The 20,756-nt window shown below is 42.2% G+C and overlaps 2 protein-coding genes across 6 annotated transcripts in view; one reads left to right on the top strand and one right to left on the bottom strand.

Moving 5' to 3' along the window:
- Positions 1-20,756, bottom strand: part of LOC139473397 (fibroblast growth factor receptor 1-like) — a 122,117-nt gene that overhangs the window by 49,440 nt on the left and 51,921 nt on the right. The window contains exon 1 of one of the 5 annotated variants that reach the window (XM_071255962.1): positions 7,528-7,713. The exons of 3 other annotated variants lie outside the window; for them this stretch is intronic. The gene's annotated coding sequence lies outside the window, so the exon portion shown is untranslated. Of the gene's footprint in view, positions 1-7,372; positions 7,474-7,527; positions 7,714-20,756 lie in introns of those variants that run through there. One more of the 5 variants, XM_071255967.1, reaches the window with a different exon arrangement.
- Positions 2,794-19,820, top strand: LOC139473311 (uncharacterized). The gene is made up of 3 exons (XM_071255838.1): positions 2,794-2,885; positions 12,596-13,394; positions 19,707-19,820. Exons 1-3 carry the CDS (start codon positions 2,794-2,796, stop codon positions 19,818-19,820), a joined length of 1,005 nt encoding a protein of 334 aa, XP_071111939.1.

Genomic DNA, 20,756 nt, shown 5'->3' with positions numbered 1-20,756 from the left:
GGTTAACAGACTGCATCAAAAGCAAACACAGGGCTCAATGTACCTCACAGAATAGCACCAAATGTCAAGCTGTGTTGATGTGATATCAACTGGCAATATCATGATCTAATCTAAATACTATACTGTTAGGGGCAGGGGTCCGGAAAATTTAAAATCCCAATCGGACATTTGCATTTAGGCCACATCCCCTTCAAATAGCGTATGTTAGTACGACTTTTGACACACATTACAAGTTTACGTATTCATAATATGATGAATTATGAATTGTTTCAATTTAAATTGTTTAATTCACTGGACAATTAATAACAAATAATATCAATTTAGATATACTTGGAAAACATACGTTTGTTTCTGTTATAATAACGATCTGTGAACGTAGTAAACGGTCTAATTAATATTCATGAGTTATATTCATGAGTCTGCTCAAGTGTACGCGTTGTAACATTTGGATCGAGACTATTATCCCATATTTGGTTATCACGTGACCGCATGGGAAAAGGGTTTTTTTTAAACTAAAGATTTTTTTAAAACAAGACAGATAATTTAATCACAAATACTAAAATATCGTTGAGAGCAATAGTTATTTGAATACTTTTTTCATCTGTACTTAATTATTGACCTTAAAAAAATTGATATCGATCGTCCGAGAAAGCAAAATGGCGGTCAATCAAGATTCAATATACGACTAGCTACTGAAAACAATAAAATCTGCAAATCTTCATTGTATGTCAACCAAGTGAAAGTCGTTAGCCACGACTTACAAAATGATCGTCTTGACTTTGAGGGTTTGGCAGTTCCGCTCTACTGATCTGCATCAGTCGACTGGCTGTCGTCACGCTTTCGCTTCTTGTCTGAGGTTACGTATCGTAACATTGTGAGGATAATGATGTACATCGATGATGCAAGGTATTTATGTACAGTTGTAAACACCTTTCACGCAAATTAACAAGATGTTCTCAGTAATTAATCCTTGATTAATTAGTGTCAACTCAGTTTATTGCCTATTACAGTGATTGACCGATTGGACTATCATGTAGGTACGATGTATTTACAGCAATCAAAACAAACAAAGCTTGTCAGTGTAGATAATCTTAATTGTGTTGCAACTGCAGACAGAAACTGCTCAGTCCTAACTGTTGATCATGTCCGGTCAAAATTTAAGAATGTCCGGACAATACTTTTTAAAATGTCCGGTAAGCAATATTTTAAACCGGTCATTTGAGATTCCCAATCGGACATGTCCGGCGTATATGACGGTTTCCGGGCCCCTGGTTAGGGGACCAGTCAAAAGACATGATTCTCAAAATGTCATGGTAGAATTAACATTAAATCTAATATACAAAGAACTGAGTACTTTATAGACTTTCCATACTAATCCAATTGTTTCTTCTTTATAATGAGGATGTGGCCTGGGATAGCTAATGAGGGACAAAACAGTTCAAACTATTACATACAACACCGATACCAGACTGAATGTGCCGCTACTCTCACTGTCAACAGTGACTTCTCCTTGCATTATCTGTGTGTTTATTGCAAGTCTCTCAGTCTGGACCGAACAAAGCCCTCAGCTGAATAAAATAATAGCATATGTTTGATTTTTTTAGGTTTCCAAAATGAACACAGTAGTCCCTCTGTTTATTTTGAAAAAGCAGCAAAAGGTTCTAATATTCTCCTTCTTCAGGATAACACTTTTCTGAAGGCTGTGTTGCTATGGTAACTTGGGCACTTCACGGAATAAAAACAATCAGAAGGGCAATGTCTGCAGTTTTGAGAGAACAGCTGGAGAAAGGATCATGCCCAGCTGATGTGCAGGAGGGGATGGAGTAAAGCTTCCAAGGCATGTTTATTGCTTGTAGAATAACATCAAACTTGCAATATTAGGAAACATGTTATTTGGCTATTTGAAACATTTGACCAATGTGTCCAAAACAGCAGTCGTCAGTCAGTTGCAGTCAAAACACAGGACTATCCCAAAGAGCTGCACCAGGACACTGAGAATAACTGGCGAGAATGGCTCCCCATCTATAGCAGGATGTGACACTGAGAATAGCTGGTGAGAATGGCTCCCCACCTACAGCAGGACGTGACACTGAGAATAGCTAGTGACAATGGCTCCCCACCTACAGCAGGATGTGACACTGAGAATAGCTAGTGAGAATGGCTCCCCACCTACAGCAGGATGTGACACTGAGAATAGCTGGTGAGAATGGCTCCCCACCTACAGCAGGACGTGACACTGAGAATAGCTGGTGAGAATGGCTCCCCCACCTACAGCAGGATGTGACACTGAGAATAACTGGTGAGAATGGCTCCTCACCTACAGCAGGACGTGACACTGAGAATAGCTGGTGAGAATGGCTCCCCATCTACAGCAGGATGTGACACTGAGAATAACTGGCGAGAATGGCTCCCCACCTACAGCAGGATGTGACACTGAGAATAGCTGGTGAGAATGGCTCCCCACCTACAGCAGGACATGACACAGAATAGCTAGTGAGAATGGCTCCCCATCTACAGCAGGACATGACACTGAGAATAGCTGGTGAGAATGGCTCCCCATCTACAGCAGGACATGACACTGAGAATAGCTAGTGAGAATGGCTCCCCACCTACAGCAGGACATGACACTGAGAATAGCTGGTGAGAATGGCTCCCCATCTACAGCAGGATGTGACACTGAGAATAGCTGGTGAGAATGGCTCTTCACCTACAGCAGGACATGACACTGAGAATAGCTGGTGAGAATGGCTCCCCATCTACAGCAGGACATGACACTGAGAATAGCTAGTGAGAATGGCTCCCCACCTACAGAAGGACATGACACTGAGAATAGCTGGTGAGAATGGCTCCCCATCTACAGCAGGACATGACACTGAGAATAGCAGGTGAGAATGGCTCCCCATCTACAGCAGGATGTGACACTGAGAATAGCTAGTGAGAATGGCTCCCCCACCTACAGCAGGATGTGACACAGAGAATAACTGGTGAGAATGGCTCCTCACCTACAGCAGGACGTGACACTGAGAATAACTGGTGAGAATGGCTCCCCACCTACAGCGGGACGTGACACTGAGAATAGCTAGTGAGAATGGCTCCCCATCTACAGCAGGACATGACACTGAGAATAGCTGGTGAGAATGGCTCCCCATCTACAGCAGGATGTGACACTGAGAATAGCTGGTGAGAATGGCTCCCCACCTACAGCAGGACGTGACACTGAGAATAGCTGGTGAGAATGGCTCCCCATCTACAGCAGGATGTGACACTGAGAATAACTGGTGAGAATGGCTCCCCACCTACAGCAGGATGTGACACTGAGAATAGCTAGTGACAATGGCTCCCCACCTACAGCAGGACGTGACACTGAGAATAGCTAGTGAGAATGGCTCCCCACCTACAGCAGGACGTGACACTGAGAATAGCTGGTGAGAATGGCTCCCCATCTACAGCAGGATGTGACACTGAGAATAGCTGGTGAGAATGGCTCCCCATCTACAGCAGGATGTGACACTGAGAATAGCTAGTGAGAATGGCTCCCCATCTACAGCAGGACATGACACTGAGAATAACTGGTGAGAATGGCTCCCCACCTACAGCAGGATGTGACACTGAGAATAGCTAGTGAGAATGGCTCCCCACCTACAGCAGGATGTGACACTGAGAATAGCTGGTGAGAATGGCTCCCCATCTACAGCAGGACATGACAATGAGAATAGCTAGTGAGAATGTCTCCCCATCTACAGCAGGACATGACAATGAGAATAGCTGGTGAGAATGGCTCCCCACATTCAGAAGGATGTGACACAGAGAATAGCTGGTGAGAATGGCTCCTCACCTACAACAGGACATGACACTGAGAATAGCTGGTGAGAATGGCTCCCCATCTACAGCAGGATGTGACACTGAGAATAGCTGGTGAGAATGGCTCCCCACCTACAGCAGGACGTGACACTGAGAATAGCTGGTGAGAATGGCTCCCCATCTACAGCAGGATGTGACACTGAGAATAGCTGGTGAGAATGGCTCCACACATTCAGAAGGATGTGACACTGAGAATAGCAGGTGAGAATGGCTTCTCATCTACAGCAGTGGGTGACACTGAGAATAGCTGGTGAGAATGGCTCCCCATCTACAGCAGGATGTGACACTGAGAATAGCTGGTGAGAATGGCTCCCCATCTACAGCAGGATGTGACACTGAGAATAGCTGGTGAGAATGGCTCCACACATTCAGAAGGATGTGACACTGAGAATAGCAGGTGAGAATGGCTTCTCATCTACAGCAGGATGTGACACTGAGAATAGCTGGTGAGAATGGCTCCCCATCTACAGCAGGATGTGACACTGAGAATAGCTGGTGAGAATGGCTCCCCACCTACAGCAGGACGTGACACTGAGAATAGCTGGTGAGAATGGCTCCCCACCTACAGCAGGATGTGACACTGAGAATAGCTGGTGAGAATGGCTCCCCACCTACAGCAGGATGTGACACTGAGAATAGCTGGTGAGAATGGCTCCCCATCTACAGCAGGACATGACACTGAGAATAGCTGGTGAGAATGGCTCCACACATTCAGAAGGATGTGACACTGAGAATAGCAGGTGAGAATGGCTTCTCATCTACAGCAGGATGTGACACTGAGAATAGCTGGTGAGAATGGCTCCCCACCTACAGCAGGATGTGACACTGAGAATAGCTGGTGAGAATGGCTCCCCACCTACAGCAGGATGTGACACTGAGAATAGCTGGTGAGAATGGCTCCCCACCTACAGCAGGATGTGACACTGAGAATAGCTGGTGAGAATGGCTCCCCACCTACAGCAGGATGTGACACTGAGAATAGCTGGTGAGAATGGCTCCCCACCTACAGCAGGATGTGACACTGAGAATAGCTGGTGAGAATGGCTCCCCACCTACAGCAGGATGTGACACTGAGAATAGCTGGTGAGAATGGCTCCCCATCTACAGCAGGACATGACACTGAGAATAGCTGGTGAGAATGGCTCCACACATTCAGAAGGATGTGACACTGAGAATAGCAGGTGAGAATGGCTTCTCATCTACAGCAGGATGTGACACTGAGAATAGCTGGTGAGAATGGCTCCCCATCTACAGCAGGATGTGACACTGAGAATAGCTGGTGAGAATGGCTCCCCACCTACAGCAGGACATGACACTGAGAATAGCTAGTGAGAATGGCTCCCCATCTACAGCAGGACATGACACTGAGAATAGCTGGTGAGAATGGCTCCCCACCTACAGCAGGATGTGACACTGAGAATAGCTGGTGAGAATGGCTCCCCCACCTACAGCAGGATGTGACACTGAGAATAACTGGTGAGAATGGCTCCTCACCTACAGCAGGACGTGACACTGAGAATAGCTGGTGAGAATGGCTCCCCATCTACAGCAGGATGTGACACTGAGAATAACTGGCGAGAATGGCTCCCCACCTACAGCAGGATGTGACACTGAGAATAGCTGGTGAGAATGGCTCCCCACCTACAGCAGGACATGACACTGAGAATAGCTAGTGAGAATGGCTCCCCATCTACAGCAGGACATGACACTGAGAATAGCTGGTGAGAATGGCTCCCCATCTACAGCAGGACATGACACTGAGAATAGCTAGTGAGAATGGCTCCCCACCTACAGCAGGACATGACACTGAGAATAGCTGGTGAGAATGGCTCCCCACCTACAGCAGGATGTGACACTGAGAATAGCTGGTGAGAATGGCTCCCCACCTACAGCAGGATGTGACACTGAGAATAGCTGGTGAGAATGGCTCCCCATCTACAGCAGGATGTGACACTGAGAATAGCTGGTGAGAATGGCTCCCCACCTACAGCAGGATGTGACACTGAGAATAGCTGGTGAGAATGGCTCCCCATCTACAGCAGGACGTGACACTGAGAATAGCTGGTGAGAATGGCTCCCCATCTACAGCAGGATGTGACACTGAGAATAGCTGGTGAGAATGGCTCCCCATCTACAGCAGGATGTGACACTGAGAATAGCTGGTGAGAATGGCTCCCCATCTACAGCAGGACGTGACACTGAGAATAGCTGGTGAGAATGGCTCCCCATCTACAGCAGGATGTGACACTGAGAATAGCTGGTGAGAATGGCTCCCCACATTCAGAAGGATGTGACACATGAGATGATAAAGATCATTTATCATAGGTTTGAAAAGTGAATCAATTGGAAAAGAAAACTGAATGGATACCACATCACTCATCACTTCCTCTATTACCATACTTTATATTTGGCATGGTCTTTCAGTCAGGTCAGCTGCAACAGTAACACGAAATACAACTGTAATCTTTCGTTGCAAAATGTCCAGATACACTTGTGTTTCGACTATGTTTGTAACTCTTCTGCTTCATCAAATTCTAACTTACTATGCATGGTTTCAATAAGCATCCATTTTGGTTTTTATATATGAGTAACAAGGGTGCATAATACAGTAAATATAGTAACAATTGGTTGTCACTGAAGTCCTGCCGTCCCCCATTAACAATTGTGGCACACAGACAGATGAAGGCAAGAAGTAGCCCTGAAAGGTCATTACAAAGAATAAAAGAAGTTGTTAATGTTATCCATAAAAAGGTGTTGTGTATTCATTTCTTAGTTATGGCAGTAATGCAGAATAAATAAACACTGATACACAATTCCCCTGTGGTTCATTGTCACTGAGTCTTTCTCAGCTGATATATAAAGAGTACCAAAACAGTTTGTTTTTGGTGATGCTTCTTCAAATCACATCTGCAGTAGAAAAATAGAAAATTACACTTGCTTCAATTTGGATATCGAATGAAAATTATTTCTTCAAGGTCTAGAAATGTTCACCTTGATGTTAAACTGAAGCTTGTGGATAAATATCATGTGAGTATTTTACATGCTTTAACAATAACAAAACAAAAGACCACGTAACTCGCTGACAATCTGCATTGAGGTAAGTTCAACAAGTGGACAGACATTTTAACATTAACTGCTAATCATTCTTTTTTAATTCTAAATTAAAAACATATCAAGGGAATAAACATTTTGTAAAATACCGATCATATTGACTGTTCAGTAATTTAGAAGATTCTTAATAATCTTACAGCAAGGGATTAGTAAATTGGAACAAAACTATGTTGAGATGTTCTGATGTGTTGCAGCTGCCTGCATCCTTCCATGGTTTAAGCAAGTGCAGATCATCAAAGATACTTTGTTAAAAAGCTTTAGTTTATATGTGATCAAAACAAGCACTGCATGCACTTCTTGGCCTGAGTCTGGTAGTCCTGTCGTAGGTCACACTGTATATATGCCTCTTACAGTAATACCGCCTTGTATGCACGAGTACAACAATTAATGACCAATTCACCTTCAATGTAAGCAGTAGTTACTAAAGTGCCACTGTGTGCTCTCTCCTTGAAGTACTGCACTGGCCTGTATGGCTAGCTGTATATGGCTGCCAACCTGACATCATGTAGTGGAAACCTTAGCTCCCCCTGCAACACAACTAGCCAACTTGCATACCTTCTTACACCTGACTGTTAAATACTCCAGGAATTTGTGATGACACAACATCAGAAGTACTCCAGATGTTTGGTAGAATTCCAGTCCATGCCACTCACAAAGTTGCAAATTATAAAGTTGTATCTGGTGAGTTGAGTGTATCAAAGTTTTGCACTACACCTCTGTATCCTGCACCATCTCTCTTCAAACGGGAAGCCAACTGGCCTGGTTCCAGACTTCCAGGGCTCCCCAGGAGGGGCGGGAGGCACCCAATCCAATTCTTCCATCAATCAACATGCTTTCACTAAATGCCGGTTGATCCTGTTTTACGGCCTCAAATTAAAAAATTCTCAATTAAGCCTTGCACGTCTCTGTATCCCTTTCATTCTGATGGTTTCCAATATTACAAGATGATGTGGCACCTGACACCCCCCTGCAGAGCCTCACACCATCCAGATGTTCTTCCTATATAATCTCTGCTGCAAGTTTTTGTAGGCAGTCAGGTCATCCTTGCCTTGTGCGTAATGTGATCCCCCAACACCCTTTCCCCCCATACACACACCTTATCACTAATGCCACACTTGGACTACAAGCCTCTCCCTTTCTTAACATTATTAACCATGCTGATCATAATTACAATATCTACACGAACAATTCAAACAACTAAACTGGCCATTTGAAAATGCAAATATACAATGCCAGACTTGCCCATGTCATTAGCTTATAAGGTAAAAACTGCATTACAGTTGCCTAAGGAATAAACAGGTTCTCTACAGTATCTTAATCTCACCATAATAGAGCTCTAAACTTAGATGTAAATGGTACCTTAACAGCAATGATAAGAACATACATGAAGTAACAATAACACACTGCTCATGCAAAATAGTCATAAAATAAAACTGAACTGAACCAAGCATGTTGGAGACTCTGTATTGGTATTTATTGGAGATGAAAACAAGAAATATTTTCACCTCAGTTCATTCTGCCAAGCAGGATCTGCTTTTGGAAGGAAAGTGAAAGGTGCAAAGTAAAATTTGACAGTAACAAAAAGAACGAATAACTGCAAATTTTCCTGCATATAGAATGCATCTTAACTTCCTGTACTTGTATAGGAGTATCGATGGTAGTTTGTAAATATATTGAAAATTTACTGCCATGTGAAAGGGACCCTAAGTTAAAATACTTCCCCCATCCCATCCCATCTCCCATAGAGACCCTCCTACAACTATGGTATTTGGTCAGCATGCATTACTCTCAGTTGTGATGGCCAACTACTTGTCATGCAGTGGTCACTAATTAGTCATGCACATGTGTCAAACATCATTTTGTCAGGTTGAAACTTGACAAACTTCTGATAAGAATGGAAACTCTAATATCAATCCTCTATCCAATACCCATCCACGAAGAATCATCTGTTTATTCATATTGAAGCAATTTAGATAAAACAAAACAGCTGGCTTCTCCCAAACTGCATGCACATCCTGTCAGGTGTTGCATTCCAACATAAATGAGCAGATTGTCAAGATACTGACCTGTCTCCTTGGCAGGGGACAATCTGGCAAGGTGTTTTGTACTACATACAACATGAGTGTGTATATATGGCAATGTTCATGTTATGAGGTCAGGTGGAAATGGACACAGATTTATAGGAAACAGACTGGGGTTGTCGTAGCCAGTGACACCTCCTCATTAAGTACCCTTGTCATCTCCCCTGCCTTCTTACCATTGTGTGCAGGTATCACATTCCCGGGAAGAAACAGGCCTGTCTTCACCTCTTGAACCGGAGTAAGTCTTCTATGAGCAAAGTTCAGCTGACTTAGCTGAGTTACCTATATCTGAATTTCACTAACTACATGGAAGCAATTCCACTGGAGCCTACACTTTCAATCAGTAATATAAACATAACACTTTCCTAAATGTAATTAGGTGATAAATAATGGGTGTTTTACCATTTAGAGTTAGCCTACCTGTAGATTTAACTACACTATCTTGAATTTGGAACTCAACAGGCAATGTGAGGTTTCCAATCTTTAATGAATGTCTTTGCAGTCATTTGAATGAAATTGGAATATGGCAGACTCAATCCTCTGACAGATGCAAATGAAAGAAGGTCATAGATGCCACATGAGGTCAAATTAAACACAGTTATATGTCATGTAAAGCTCTACTTCACATTACCTACATGCAGTTAGAGACAAATTTACTGTAGCAATAGTTTAAAAATACTATCACGATACTCTTGAGTGTGATGATTACATTTCCATCGACCAAGTTTATTATCTCCAGTTTGTCCATCGTAAGCAATACAATCTAGGTTTTGATTGTGTATAATATTCAAAGTAACAATTTTTCCGAACCTTGTCCCCAAAATTGTGCATTATAATCAGGAAAATATAGTACCACCCGTCTATGTAATATGACATCATATGGCTTTATTTTCGAGAACAATACGACATAATGTCATTCATTTTCCATGACTTCACAATCTGATAATATCACATAATCTGAAAAAATAGGCGTGACTTCAGATAGATTTTATGCATGGTTGACAGTTTGTATGTTTCTTCTGACTTGTCTGTCCTATAATGACAATGAGTAATAAACAGAATTATCAACTCGATACCGGAATTACTGATTATCCACTGTGAATGAAAGTCTCAGGGTGGGGGCTCACCATTCATTAACTCGCGGCAGATAATGCACAATTTCTCGTTGCCGTTCTGTTATTCTCAGATAACAAAATACAGGTTCAGCAGAGTTTGGAAATTCTGTGATTCTCAATGAATACTGTATATATATATATCTCTCAAACAAAGTGAAATCACCAAACTACAGGACACCTTGGATCAAATTAAACTGAAAGAGGCTGGTTTATTACAAATGAGCCAGAAACTGAATGGAGGCCATTTGCACAATCCTTCACAGAGGAACCATAAGAGAACCACACCCATCAAACTTCATCTCATCTGCATAAAGGAGTATGATGGGCACAGCAAGCAATATTTCTAACAGTATCATGGGTACAGCAAGCTTAGTATTATATGTCTACTTTTCAAAAGATGGCCGGGCACCTTAGACCATAATTCTTTTGCATTCAAAATGAAAACAAATTTGGGAATAATCTCATCAATAAGTTGGCAATTGTTATCATTAAAATAATATTGTTTTATACTTTTAAGTTGTATACATATAATCAAAGTTTTCACGATATACTGCTTTACATTGGATGAAAAACGGACGTTCATAAGCATTACATTTACAATAATGAATACATTTTCACAAGACTGTATTCTGAAAAAATGATATACCGGTAAACAGTAAATACTGACGGACTACATCCACATTCCTGGTGAAAACCTTAGCACAAATAAATACAGAAGCATTGTTTCTGATCATTTAGACACTTTAATTATCTTTAACTCCCATGTTTTTGCGTATATTTAAAAACAGTCGGAGCGTTTGACTGCATGCTCATGATTGAATAAGCAACCGATCCCAATGAACAAAAGGAGGAATGCACACCCGAACTCTGACTGCTTTATACAGACTGACAGTGACTGCAGCGTTAGAAATTGGCACCTGTCATGTAGTTCCACCCAAACTGCCCAAAAGTTAAGGTATCCAAAGGACTAGTAGAAAGTTTTTAGGGGTTTTGCTATATGTTATCATTATAAGGACCAGTGGACAGAAACTGTTAGTTTCTACAGCTGTGGTCAACATTCAGTAGAAACATTCAGTAGTATTCAACATTCTACAGCAATCTATGAATTTACTTCAGTATCTATTCAACACATCTTCATAATCCCCTCTGAATGATCAGCCCAATCTATAGTTCTATAGACATGATAGATATACAACTTTTTTCGGTGTGTAGAAAAACAACAAAACATTGCATTCATAGCAATAAAGAAGTTGTGTATCCACAGAATATCTCCCTTGTTCATCATGCCAACTTCTCAGTCCTACTTAGAGAAGTAAAGATGACCAACACCGAAAAAGTTACTGGTTCATTGACAAACTCGGAAATTTCCCTGTCATGATTGTGTCAGCAATTTTGATAGAGGTAGTTCTTAATAGACAACTTTCATCCAATGAAAATATTATCTAAGCATGTTTAAATATATTTGTTGTAACCAAACTACAAAGACAACTGTAAAACAATCTGGGCATACATATGCTTATGTTATCTTGCTATTTTGTTACCGCAATACAGCTGGTAGTTGTACATCTGTCGGTGTAAACATGAAATCAGACCTACATACTAAATGAAACTGTCTATGCATCCTTTGAAGTTCAAAATTGGGACATAATAAAGACATTTAGAGTAATTTTTTAGGATACCACTATCACCAAGCTGAAAGGATATTTTTGTTTTCCTGGATCAAAGTTGAACTTTAAGGTGATGAGTACTGACCAAAGTCTATAGAGACTGAGGAAGAAAGATAACTGGCCACTCGCCACATACTAACCTCACATGGCATTTGGAATAACCCAAACTCATGCACATAACAAGTTTCTTTGCAACAAAGAAATCATTTACTGCATGGAATAGCTTCAGACACACCAAGCTTGCTATGATTTGCCAAACATTCTAAAAATATCACATCCTATCTCTAAAGATTACTCTACTAATCAGCAGGGAGCAAGTGCACTCACTCTTGACATCCCCTCAGTGGGCACCTGCCTTATCATACCCCTCCATATCAGAACTGCTTTGTAGATTAGAATCCCCACTGCAGGAAGTTCATCAGATTTATAGGATCACTTATATTCCCCCTTTTCATACATTTTTCTATGGGGCTTCTCATTACAAAAAACAGGATAGTAAATAATTATATTCTGATGGCAAGCAATTCCATGTAATAACTAACTATTGGGCATTGTGATGAAACTGATATAAGTCATCTGTAGATTATCCAGATAATCCCTGACAAAAGGATAACATATTTATTTACCATGTTTACAGAAGGTTATTTAGACTAACATTCTACTGGAGCCTGATGTTTACATCCAGTGAAATCTACAAACATGTTCATACAGTCTGTCTATCTGTCCTCACAAAACTGTTTGATAGTTATGGTTCCCACAGCTACTATGTGTTCTTCCACTGTACCTACAACATGTGCAATGTGTTCTCCCACTGTACCTACAACATGTGCAATGTGTTCTCCCACTGTACCTACAACATGTGCAATGTGTTCTCCCACTGTACCTACAACATGTGCAATGTGTTCTCTCACTGTACCTACAACATGTGCAATGTGTTCTCCCACTGTACCTACAACATGTGCAATGTGTTCTCCCACTGTACCTACAACATGTGCAATGTGTTCTCTCACTGTACCTACAACATGTGCAATGTGTTCTCTCACTGTACCTACAACATGTGCAATGTGTTCTCCCACTGTACCTACAACATGTGCAATGTGTTCTCCCACTGTACCTACAACATGTGCAATGTGTTCTCTCACTGTACCTACAACATGTGCAATGTGTTCTCTCACTGTACCTACAACATGTGCAATGTGTTCTCCCACTGTACCTACAACATGTGCAATGTGTTCTCCCACTGTACCTACAACATGTGCAATGTGTTCTCTCACTGTACCTACAACATGTGCAATGTGTTCTCTCACTGTACCTACAACATGTGCAATGTGTTCTCCCACTGTACCTACAACATGTGCAATGTGTTCTCCCACTGTACCTACAACATGTGCAATGTGTTCTCCCACTGTACCTACAACATGTGCAATGTGTTCTTCCACTGTACCTACAACATGTGCAATGTGTTCTTCCACTGTACCTACAACATGTGCAATGTGTTCTTCCACTGTACCTACAACATGTGCAATGTGTTCTTCCACTGTACCTACAACATGTGCAATGTGCTTCCACTGTACCTACAACATGTTCAATGTGTTCTCTCACTGTACCTACAACATGTGCAATGTGTTCTTCCACTGTACCTACAACATGTGCAATGTGTTCTCTCACTGTACCTACAAAATGTGCAATGTTTCCCCATTTATCTGCAATGTACATTTCATGACTCAGTTTCGACCTTCCTTTTGTTTGCTTGTTTTAGATTCATTCATGCAACTTATATACTGAGTCAAATCAAAAACGTCACATTTTTAAAAGTAATCCCATATATGATATACTACGGACAAATGTATCAGAGAAGGTAATTTTTAATCATTAATGTCCAAAGAAGGATTTCAATTAATGGTGGTAATCATAATTTGTTCCAAGCACCTACGGTATTCAGTAATAACATCAACAGTATAAATCATAAGTCCCAAGCACGAGAATCTGATGGCACACAGGTTCAGTAGCGTGTATGGCCACCATGTGCGTTGCCAACTGCCACACAACGCCTTCTCTTGGACCTTGTGATGCTTGTGAACACATGATTGGGAAGACGACGCCATTGTTGCTGCAAAATGGTGCCAAGATCTTGCAACTTCTGTGGTTGGTTCTGGAGAGTGCACAGACTTCTGCCGAAGAACATCCCAGACGTGTTCAAAGGGATTGAGGTCGGGAGACCTTGACGGCCAGTCCATGACGTTGACTCCCGCATTCTGAAGGAAATTCCTTGTCAAAATTGCTCTGTGGGGTCTGGCATTGTCGTGTTGGAAGATCAAACCAGGCCCATGTGCTGCCATAAAAGGCAGAAGTTCTGGTGCCAGTACCTGGTTGCGGTAAGCAGCAGCGTTGAGGTTGCCACGGATGACAAGAAGCCTGGAACATGCATTGCCACAGAAAGCACCCCACACCATGACACTTCCGCCTCGAAATCAGTCAACTTCCTGTACACAACACTGGGCGTAACGTTTATGACGGCGCCTCCACACCCTCGCCCTACCATCAGCAAATCAAAGATTAAATCGGGATTCATCACTTAAGATGACTTGATTCCAATTCCTCTGAGTCCATCGTAAATATCGCTGTGCCCACAATTGACGTTGACGTCTGTGTAATTGAGTCAGAATCGGCCCGCAGTATGGTCGTCATGCTTGAAGGTGAGCAGTTCTCAGACGGTTTTGAACAGTTTGCCCACTCAGTCTACCCCAAAACAGTTCATTTCCGGTTGATGTAGCCGTCAAAAATCAGTTACGGAGTTGACGAAAGACAATCTGACGATCCTCTGCATGTGACTTCACACTTGGTCGACCTGGCTGAGGGCGATCAGTGGTGGTACCCATTTCCTGTAGACGCGTCTGTAAATCATTAACAGTCCGTCAACTACAACCCATCATCCTTGCGACTTCAGCAACAGACGTTCCCGTCTGCAACATGCTGATGGCACGTTCATGTTGCATATTTAAAAGGCGTGGCATGACAAATGTCCGTAAAGACTTTTGTTTTCTTGTGTTTTTCTTTTCTTGTTATTGACTGCTAACAAGTATGGCTGAAAACGTGCGGTATTATGGCCATGTGACCAGTTGCACGTGAAAAAACACTTTTACCACTATAATGTTAAAATTTTAGGATTGTGAAGTTTTTAATTTGGTTCAGTATATATCATAACTAAGAAGTCTATTCTTTATTTATGCATGTTGTTGCATGTGATAATAATACACTTAATGGTGCGGCGTGAGATGTTATACAAGCCACACAAACTACACAAAGAGGCTGAGCACAAACGCCCTTAACTGTGAATCACAAAGAGAAAAAGAGGCACCACCCCAGAGAAGTGACTAACAACAGGCTGTCTTGGGCAGCACAGTTGTAGCCCTCTCCACAATTCTTCCCTTCACTCTGAAAAGTCACTTCCTTCCCTTACTACCTCTCTGTACGGTCAAATTCCTGCCTTCATACCTCTCTGTACAGTCACACTCTTCCCTTCATACCTCTCTGTACATTCACACTCTTCCCTTCATACCTCTCTGTACAGTCACACTCTTCCCTTCATACCTCTCTGTACAGTCACATTCTTCCGTTCATACCTCTCTGTACAGTCATTCTTCCCTTCATACCTCTCTGTACAGTCACACTCTTCCCTTCATACCTCTCTGTACAGTCACACTCTTCCCTTCATACCTCTCTGTACAGTCACACTCTTCCCTTCATACCTCTCTGTACAGTCACACTCTTCCCTTCATACCTCTGTACAGTCACACTCTTCCCTTCATACCTCTCTGTACAGTCACACTCTTCCCTTCATACCTCTCTGTACAGTCACATTCTTCCCTTCATACCTCTCTGTACAGTCACACTCTTCCCTTCATACCTCTCTGTACAGTCACATTCTTCCGTTCATACCTCTCTGTACAGTCACACTCTTCCCTTCATACCTCTCTGTACAGTCACACTCTTCCCTTCATACCTCTCCGTACAGTCACACTCTTCCCTTCATACCTCTCTGTACAGTCACATTCTTCCCTTCATACCTCTCTGTACAGTCACACGCTTCCCTTCATACCTCTCTGTACAGTCACATTCTTCCCTTCATACCTCTCTGTACAGTCACACTCTTCCCTTCATACCTCTCTGTACAGTCACACGCTTCCCTTCATACCTCTCTGTACAGTCACATTCTTCCCTTCATACCTCTCTGTACAGTCACACTCTTCCCTTCATACCTCTCTGTACAGTCACACGCTTCCCTTCATACCTCTCTGTACAGTCACACTCTTCCCTTCATACCTCTCTGTACAGTCACACGCTTCCCTTCATACCTCTCTGTACAGTCACATTCTTCCCTTCATACCTCTCTGTACAGTCACACTCTTCCCTTCATACCTCTGTACAGTCACACGCTTCCCTTCATACCTCTCTGTACAGTCACATTCTTCCCTTCATACCTCTCTGTACAGTCACACTCTTCCCTTCATACCTCTCTGTACAGTCACACTCTTCCCTTCATACCTCTCTGTACAGTCACACTCTTCCCTTCATACCTCTCTGTACAGTCACGCTCTTCCCTTCATACCTCTCTGTACAGTCACACTCTTCCCTTCATACCTCTCTGTACAGTCACATTCTTCCGTTCATACCTCTCTGTACAGTCACACTCTTCCCTTCATACCTCTCTGTACAGTCACATTCTTCCCTTCATACCTCTCTGTACAGTCACACTCTTCCCTTCATACCTCTCTGTACAGTCACATTCTTCCCTTCATATCTCTGTACAGTCACACTCTTCCCTTCATACCTCTGTACAGTCACATTCCTGCAACCTTCAGCTAGGCCAATGTGACAAGACTTCATTTCTTTGTTTGAAACTCACACTCTTACTTTGGCCTGGTCTGCGAGAAGTTAACAGTTAGCGATATCTGTCATTTGCTTGATTGTAAGCATGAACAACTGAAATTCTCATTTTCTCTAAGTTTAAGAACCCACTTTGCTACAAAGATGTCTCCATCCATAAAATGGTTTATTTCAAGCTTATCAATGAAATGTCTCTGGTTGCCCACTGCAGTGTAATCAGACCTCAAATCATTGCCAGTTGACACAATTTATTGACTGTCTCCTCCATTAAGCAGTAGGCCATCAGCATTATTGGAAGGTCTGCCCCAGGACCAGCAGGCACACATATATACTGTCTGCCGCATCTCCCTCAGAACACTTACAAATCCATCATTTTCATTTGTTGCCAGCGTTGAGAATGCTTTCATACTAAACACTTTTATTACTGTCAACTCTACTGATGAACTTGAATACTATGCTAAAACTCAAAACATTATTCTTTGAAAATATCAAATCTCACCTTCGGCCTTTCTCCTTAAAGTCTGTGGGATGTAGGCCAAAAGGGACAGAAAAAGAAACTTATCAACACAGAGGAACAAGATAAACAAACTTCCCCATAACATGGGCCTATACTGGGGTAGAAACAGCCACATAAACCAAAATGAACATAAAGATAGACCTACATTGAGGGATACAGAGCCAGCTAAATCAACTTCACCAAGTAACATGGGCCTACATTAAAGGACAAACAGACACTTAAACCAAATTTTACATGTACATTGGCCAACACTGAAGGACATCCAGACAACTTGCATTCTTTCCCTACTGTGTCCCATGTCAACCCTCAAGGACATGCTACTGTCTACTGCATTCCCTTCCTGTGTCCCATGTCAACCCTCAAGGACAAGCTACTGTCAACTGCATTCCCTTCCTGTGTCCCTTGTCAACCCTCAAGGACAAGCTACTGTCAACTGCATTCCCTCCCTACTGTGTCCCATGTCAACCCTCATGGACAAGCCACTGTGACAGTACTGTCAACTGCATTCCCTTCCTGTGTCCCTTGTCAACCCTCAAGGACAAGCTACTGTCAACTGCATTCCCTTCCTACTGTGTCCCATATCAACTGTCAAGGACAAGCTACTGTCAACTGCATTCCCTTCCTGTGTCCCATGTCAACCCTCAAGGACAAGCTACTGTGACAGTACTGTCAACTGCATTCCCTCCCTACTGTGTCCCATATCAACCCTAAAGGACAAGCTACTGTCAACTGCATTCCCTCCCTACAGTGTCCCATGTCAACCCTCAAGGACAAGCTACTGTCAACTGCATTCCCTTCCTACTGTGTCCCATGTCAACCCTCAAGGACAAGCTACTGTGACAGTACTGTCAACTGCATTCCCTCCCTACAGTGTCCCATGTCAACCCTCAAGGACAAGCTACTGTGACAGTACTGTCAACTGCATTCCCTCCCTACAGTGTCCCATGTCAACCCTCAAGGACAAGCTACTGTCAACTGCATTCCCTTCCTACTGTGTCCCATATCAACCCTCAAGGACAAGCTACTGTCAACTGCATTCCCTTCCTGTGTCCCATGTCAACCCTCATGGACAAGCTACTGTCAACTGCATTCCCTTCCTGTGTCCCATGTCAACCCTCATGGACAAGCTACTGTCAACTGCATTCCCTCCTAACTGTGTCCATTCTCAACTGTCAAGACGTTATTATTACAGCCTACCTCGGACCAATATGACTTGACCTTGGACCAATAATAAGGCCAAAATGAAAACACCCATATAATAACATAATGTTGGTCAATGGTGCCTATATCTGACAATTACAAACTGTCATGAGTCGCCTTGTAGTCTTGCACCAATATTGTCCGAAGGATCATGGCGAGACAAAATCCATATCCCCTTCCATGGTTGATGTTACTTCTTATACTAACAAGCTGTGAGAGGTCCTGAGTTTACATAGGACAATTCGTGATCATGTGTCTGCCTGGAGATAATAGTTTCAACTTGCTACAAAAAAGGACAAAGTCTGGAGACAATTCAATGACAGAATGTCAATACAGATGGCTATTTATAGCTCCAGCATTGGCCTCCTTCACTTCTTGTTCTTCCAGTGACTGGCCTCAATCACACACAGCCTAAGTTATGGAAATATCTTCATGACTAAAATTTTAAACCTATGCATACTTTATATGTTTAGTCTACGTGAACAAGGTTAAAATATGACTGGGAAGCCTGTTGCTATTAAACCTCAAATTTGTCACTGAATATGCTATCACACACAAGGGACATTTGAAATCTTGTAAACATGAAATAAGGCTGCAGTGAGGACTTTCTTAATCATAATTCATCCTAGAGTGTGCTCAAAAGATCTTTTCATATTACAAGATTAGAAAGTGATTATGTTCAATTTCTATTTAGACTGGAGCAACAGGACAGACTGTTAAACTAAAGGGTTCTAAATAATTGTCTTACTAAGTGGATAAAAAAACTTTCAGTGTGAGAGGACAGTCGGCATCAATGTAATATACCTTTAACATTCAAGAACAATGCCATGCTAACAAGTATCTATGTGACATATCACAGTATTTTGTACAACAGTTTTTCAAACATGATAAATTTTTGGAACGTAATCAACAATTAACAAGGTGAATGGAGATAACGATGCTCAAATCTTTTCTGGACACCTTATAACCTTGATCTAAACAAATTCTTAGTTTTATCAATTATACTCTCAAACTTTTCTTTTTCCATTAGATGTTTACACTTTTGATAACAAGACAAAGGTTCTATTCTTCATTCGGATACATCTGAATCCCATTGTAGTGCCAAATATTCAGCTCTCTGGACTTCGTAGCGCCTCAGAAGATGGTGCTAAAACATTTTCCACAATTTGAATACTATAACCAGAAATATGGAAGAGGTTGCAAGCAATGAATTGGTAGATAACCGCAAAGATTAGTTTCTGAGTAGAAGATACTCCCTCAATTTCAGGCTAAACTGGTTCATGGAAGTTCCAAGATGATGAATGGGCAGATGATGGACAACACCAAAGCATCATGCCATAAGACACAAGACGTGGATGAAATGTTTGGAGCTGAACTATGATGGACTGCCCAGAAGGAAATGGTTGCTAATTATTTTTCAACACAACACAACCACCCAACCCTTCCCCCCAAGATCCACACAGTTCTGCCAATGATGCTGGAATTCCAGGATCCAAAAGTCCTCCAAAGCAGAAATGATGGCATCTTCTTTTGCATAATGCTTGCCAGAAAGTTCTTTCTTCAAGTTTTGGAAGAGGTGGAAATCTGACAGTGCCTGACAAGATTTCAAAACCATGTACGCATGGTAGAACAACACATCTCTAGTGAGTTTTATACTACGTTTAGCCTTGATATTCTCACATTGTTGTCTTATCAGATTAATAGACTTTGACGCCAGATGTTTCCACTGCTTTGAGAGTTGTTGAGAGTCTGGTTGATATTGGTGAACACAAGACTCATCCATGCTTACAAATCAGCTGGGTTGGCTTCAAAACAATATTTTTCTCATGAGACATGATGAACCTGGACTGTTTCTGATCAGGTGTCAGAAGCCTTGACCCCAAGGTGCTGAAACCTTTGTCATGCCCAGTTCATTCCTCAGAATGTTCTCAACTCTCTCATGACAGATGACTATTGTATTGGCTGTGTGACGTGTGATGCTGTCATCTATAATTATATCATGTATTTTATCATCATTTTCCTTAGAGGTGGCAGTTCAAGGTCTTCTGATCTTGGATCTTCTTCAAGGCTCTTGCTTTCCTTGCTGCCAACCTCTTACCACTGGCATTGGAAGGAGCATAATCCCCTTAAGTTTGCACATTGTCCACTTGCATGCTGTTGTAGTTAGCCCTTTCAGTTGAAGACATATGATGGCAGCACACTAGCAAATTCTTTCCCTTCTTATCAACAGAGAAGACCAAGTCACTTTGATGCCTGTTGAATAATGCTGCCTCGTTTTCTATTTGGTTCAACTGCAGGCTGTGAGCATGGAAAGTAT

The sequence above is a fragment of the Haliotis cracherodii genome, unplaced genomic scaffold (genome assembly GCF_022045235.1).
Source record: "Haliotis cracherodii isolate W230 unplaced genomic scaffold, xgHalCrac1.p SCAF_28, whole genome shotgun sequence".
NCBI classification, from domain to species: domain Eukaryota; kingdom Metazoa; phylum Mollusca; class Gastropoda; order Lepetellida; family Haliotidae; genus Haliotis; species Haliotis cracherodii.
The sequence above is the reverse complement of the archived record's forward strand: the minus strand, read 5'-3'. Positions and strand labels throughout refer to the sequence as shown.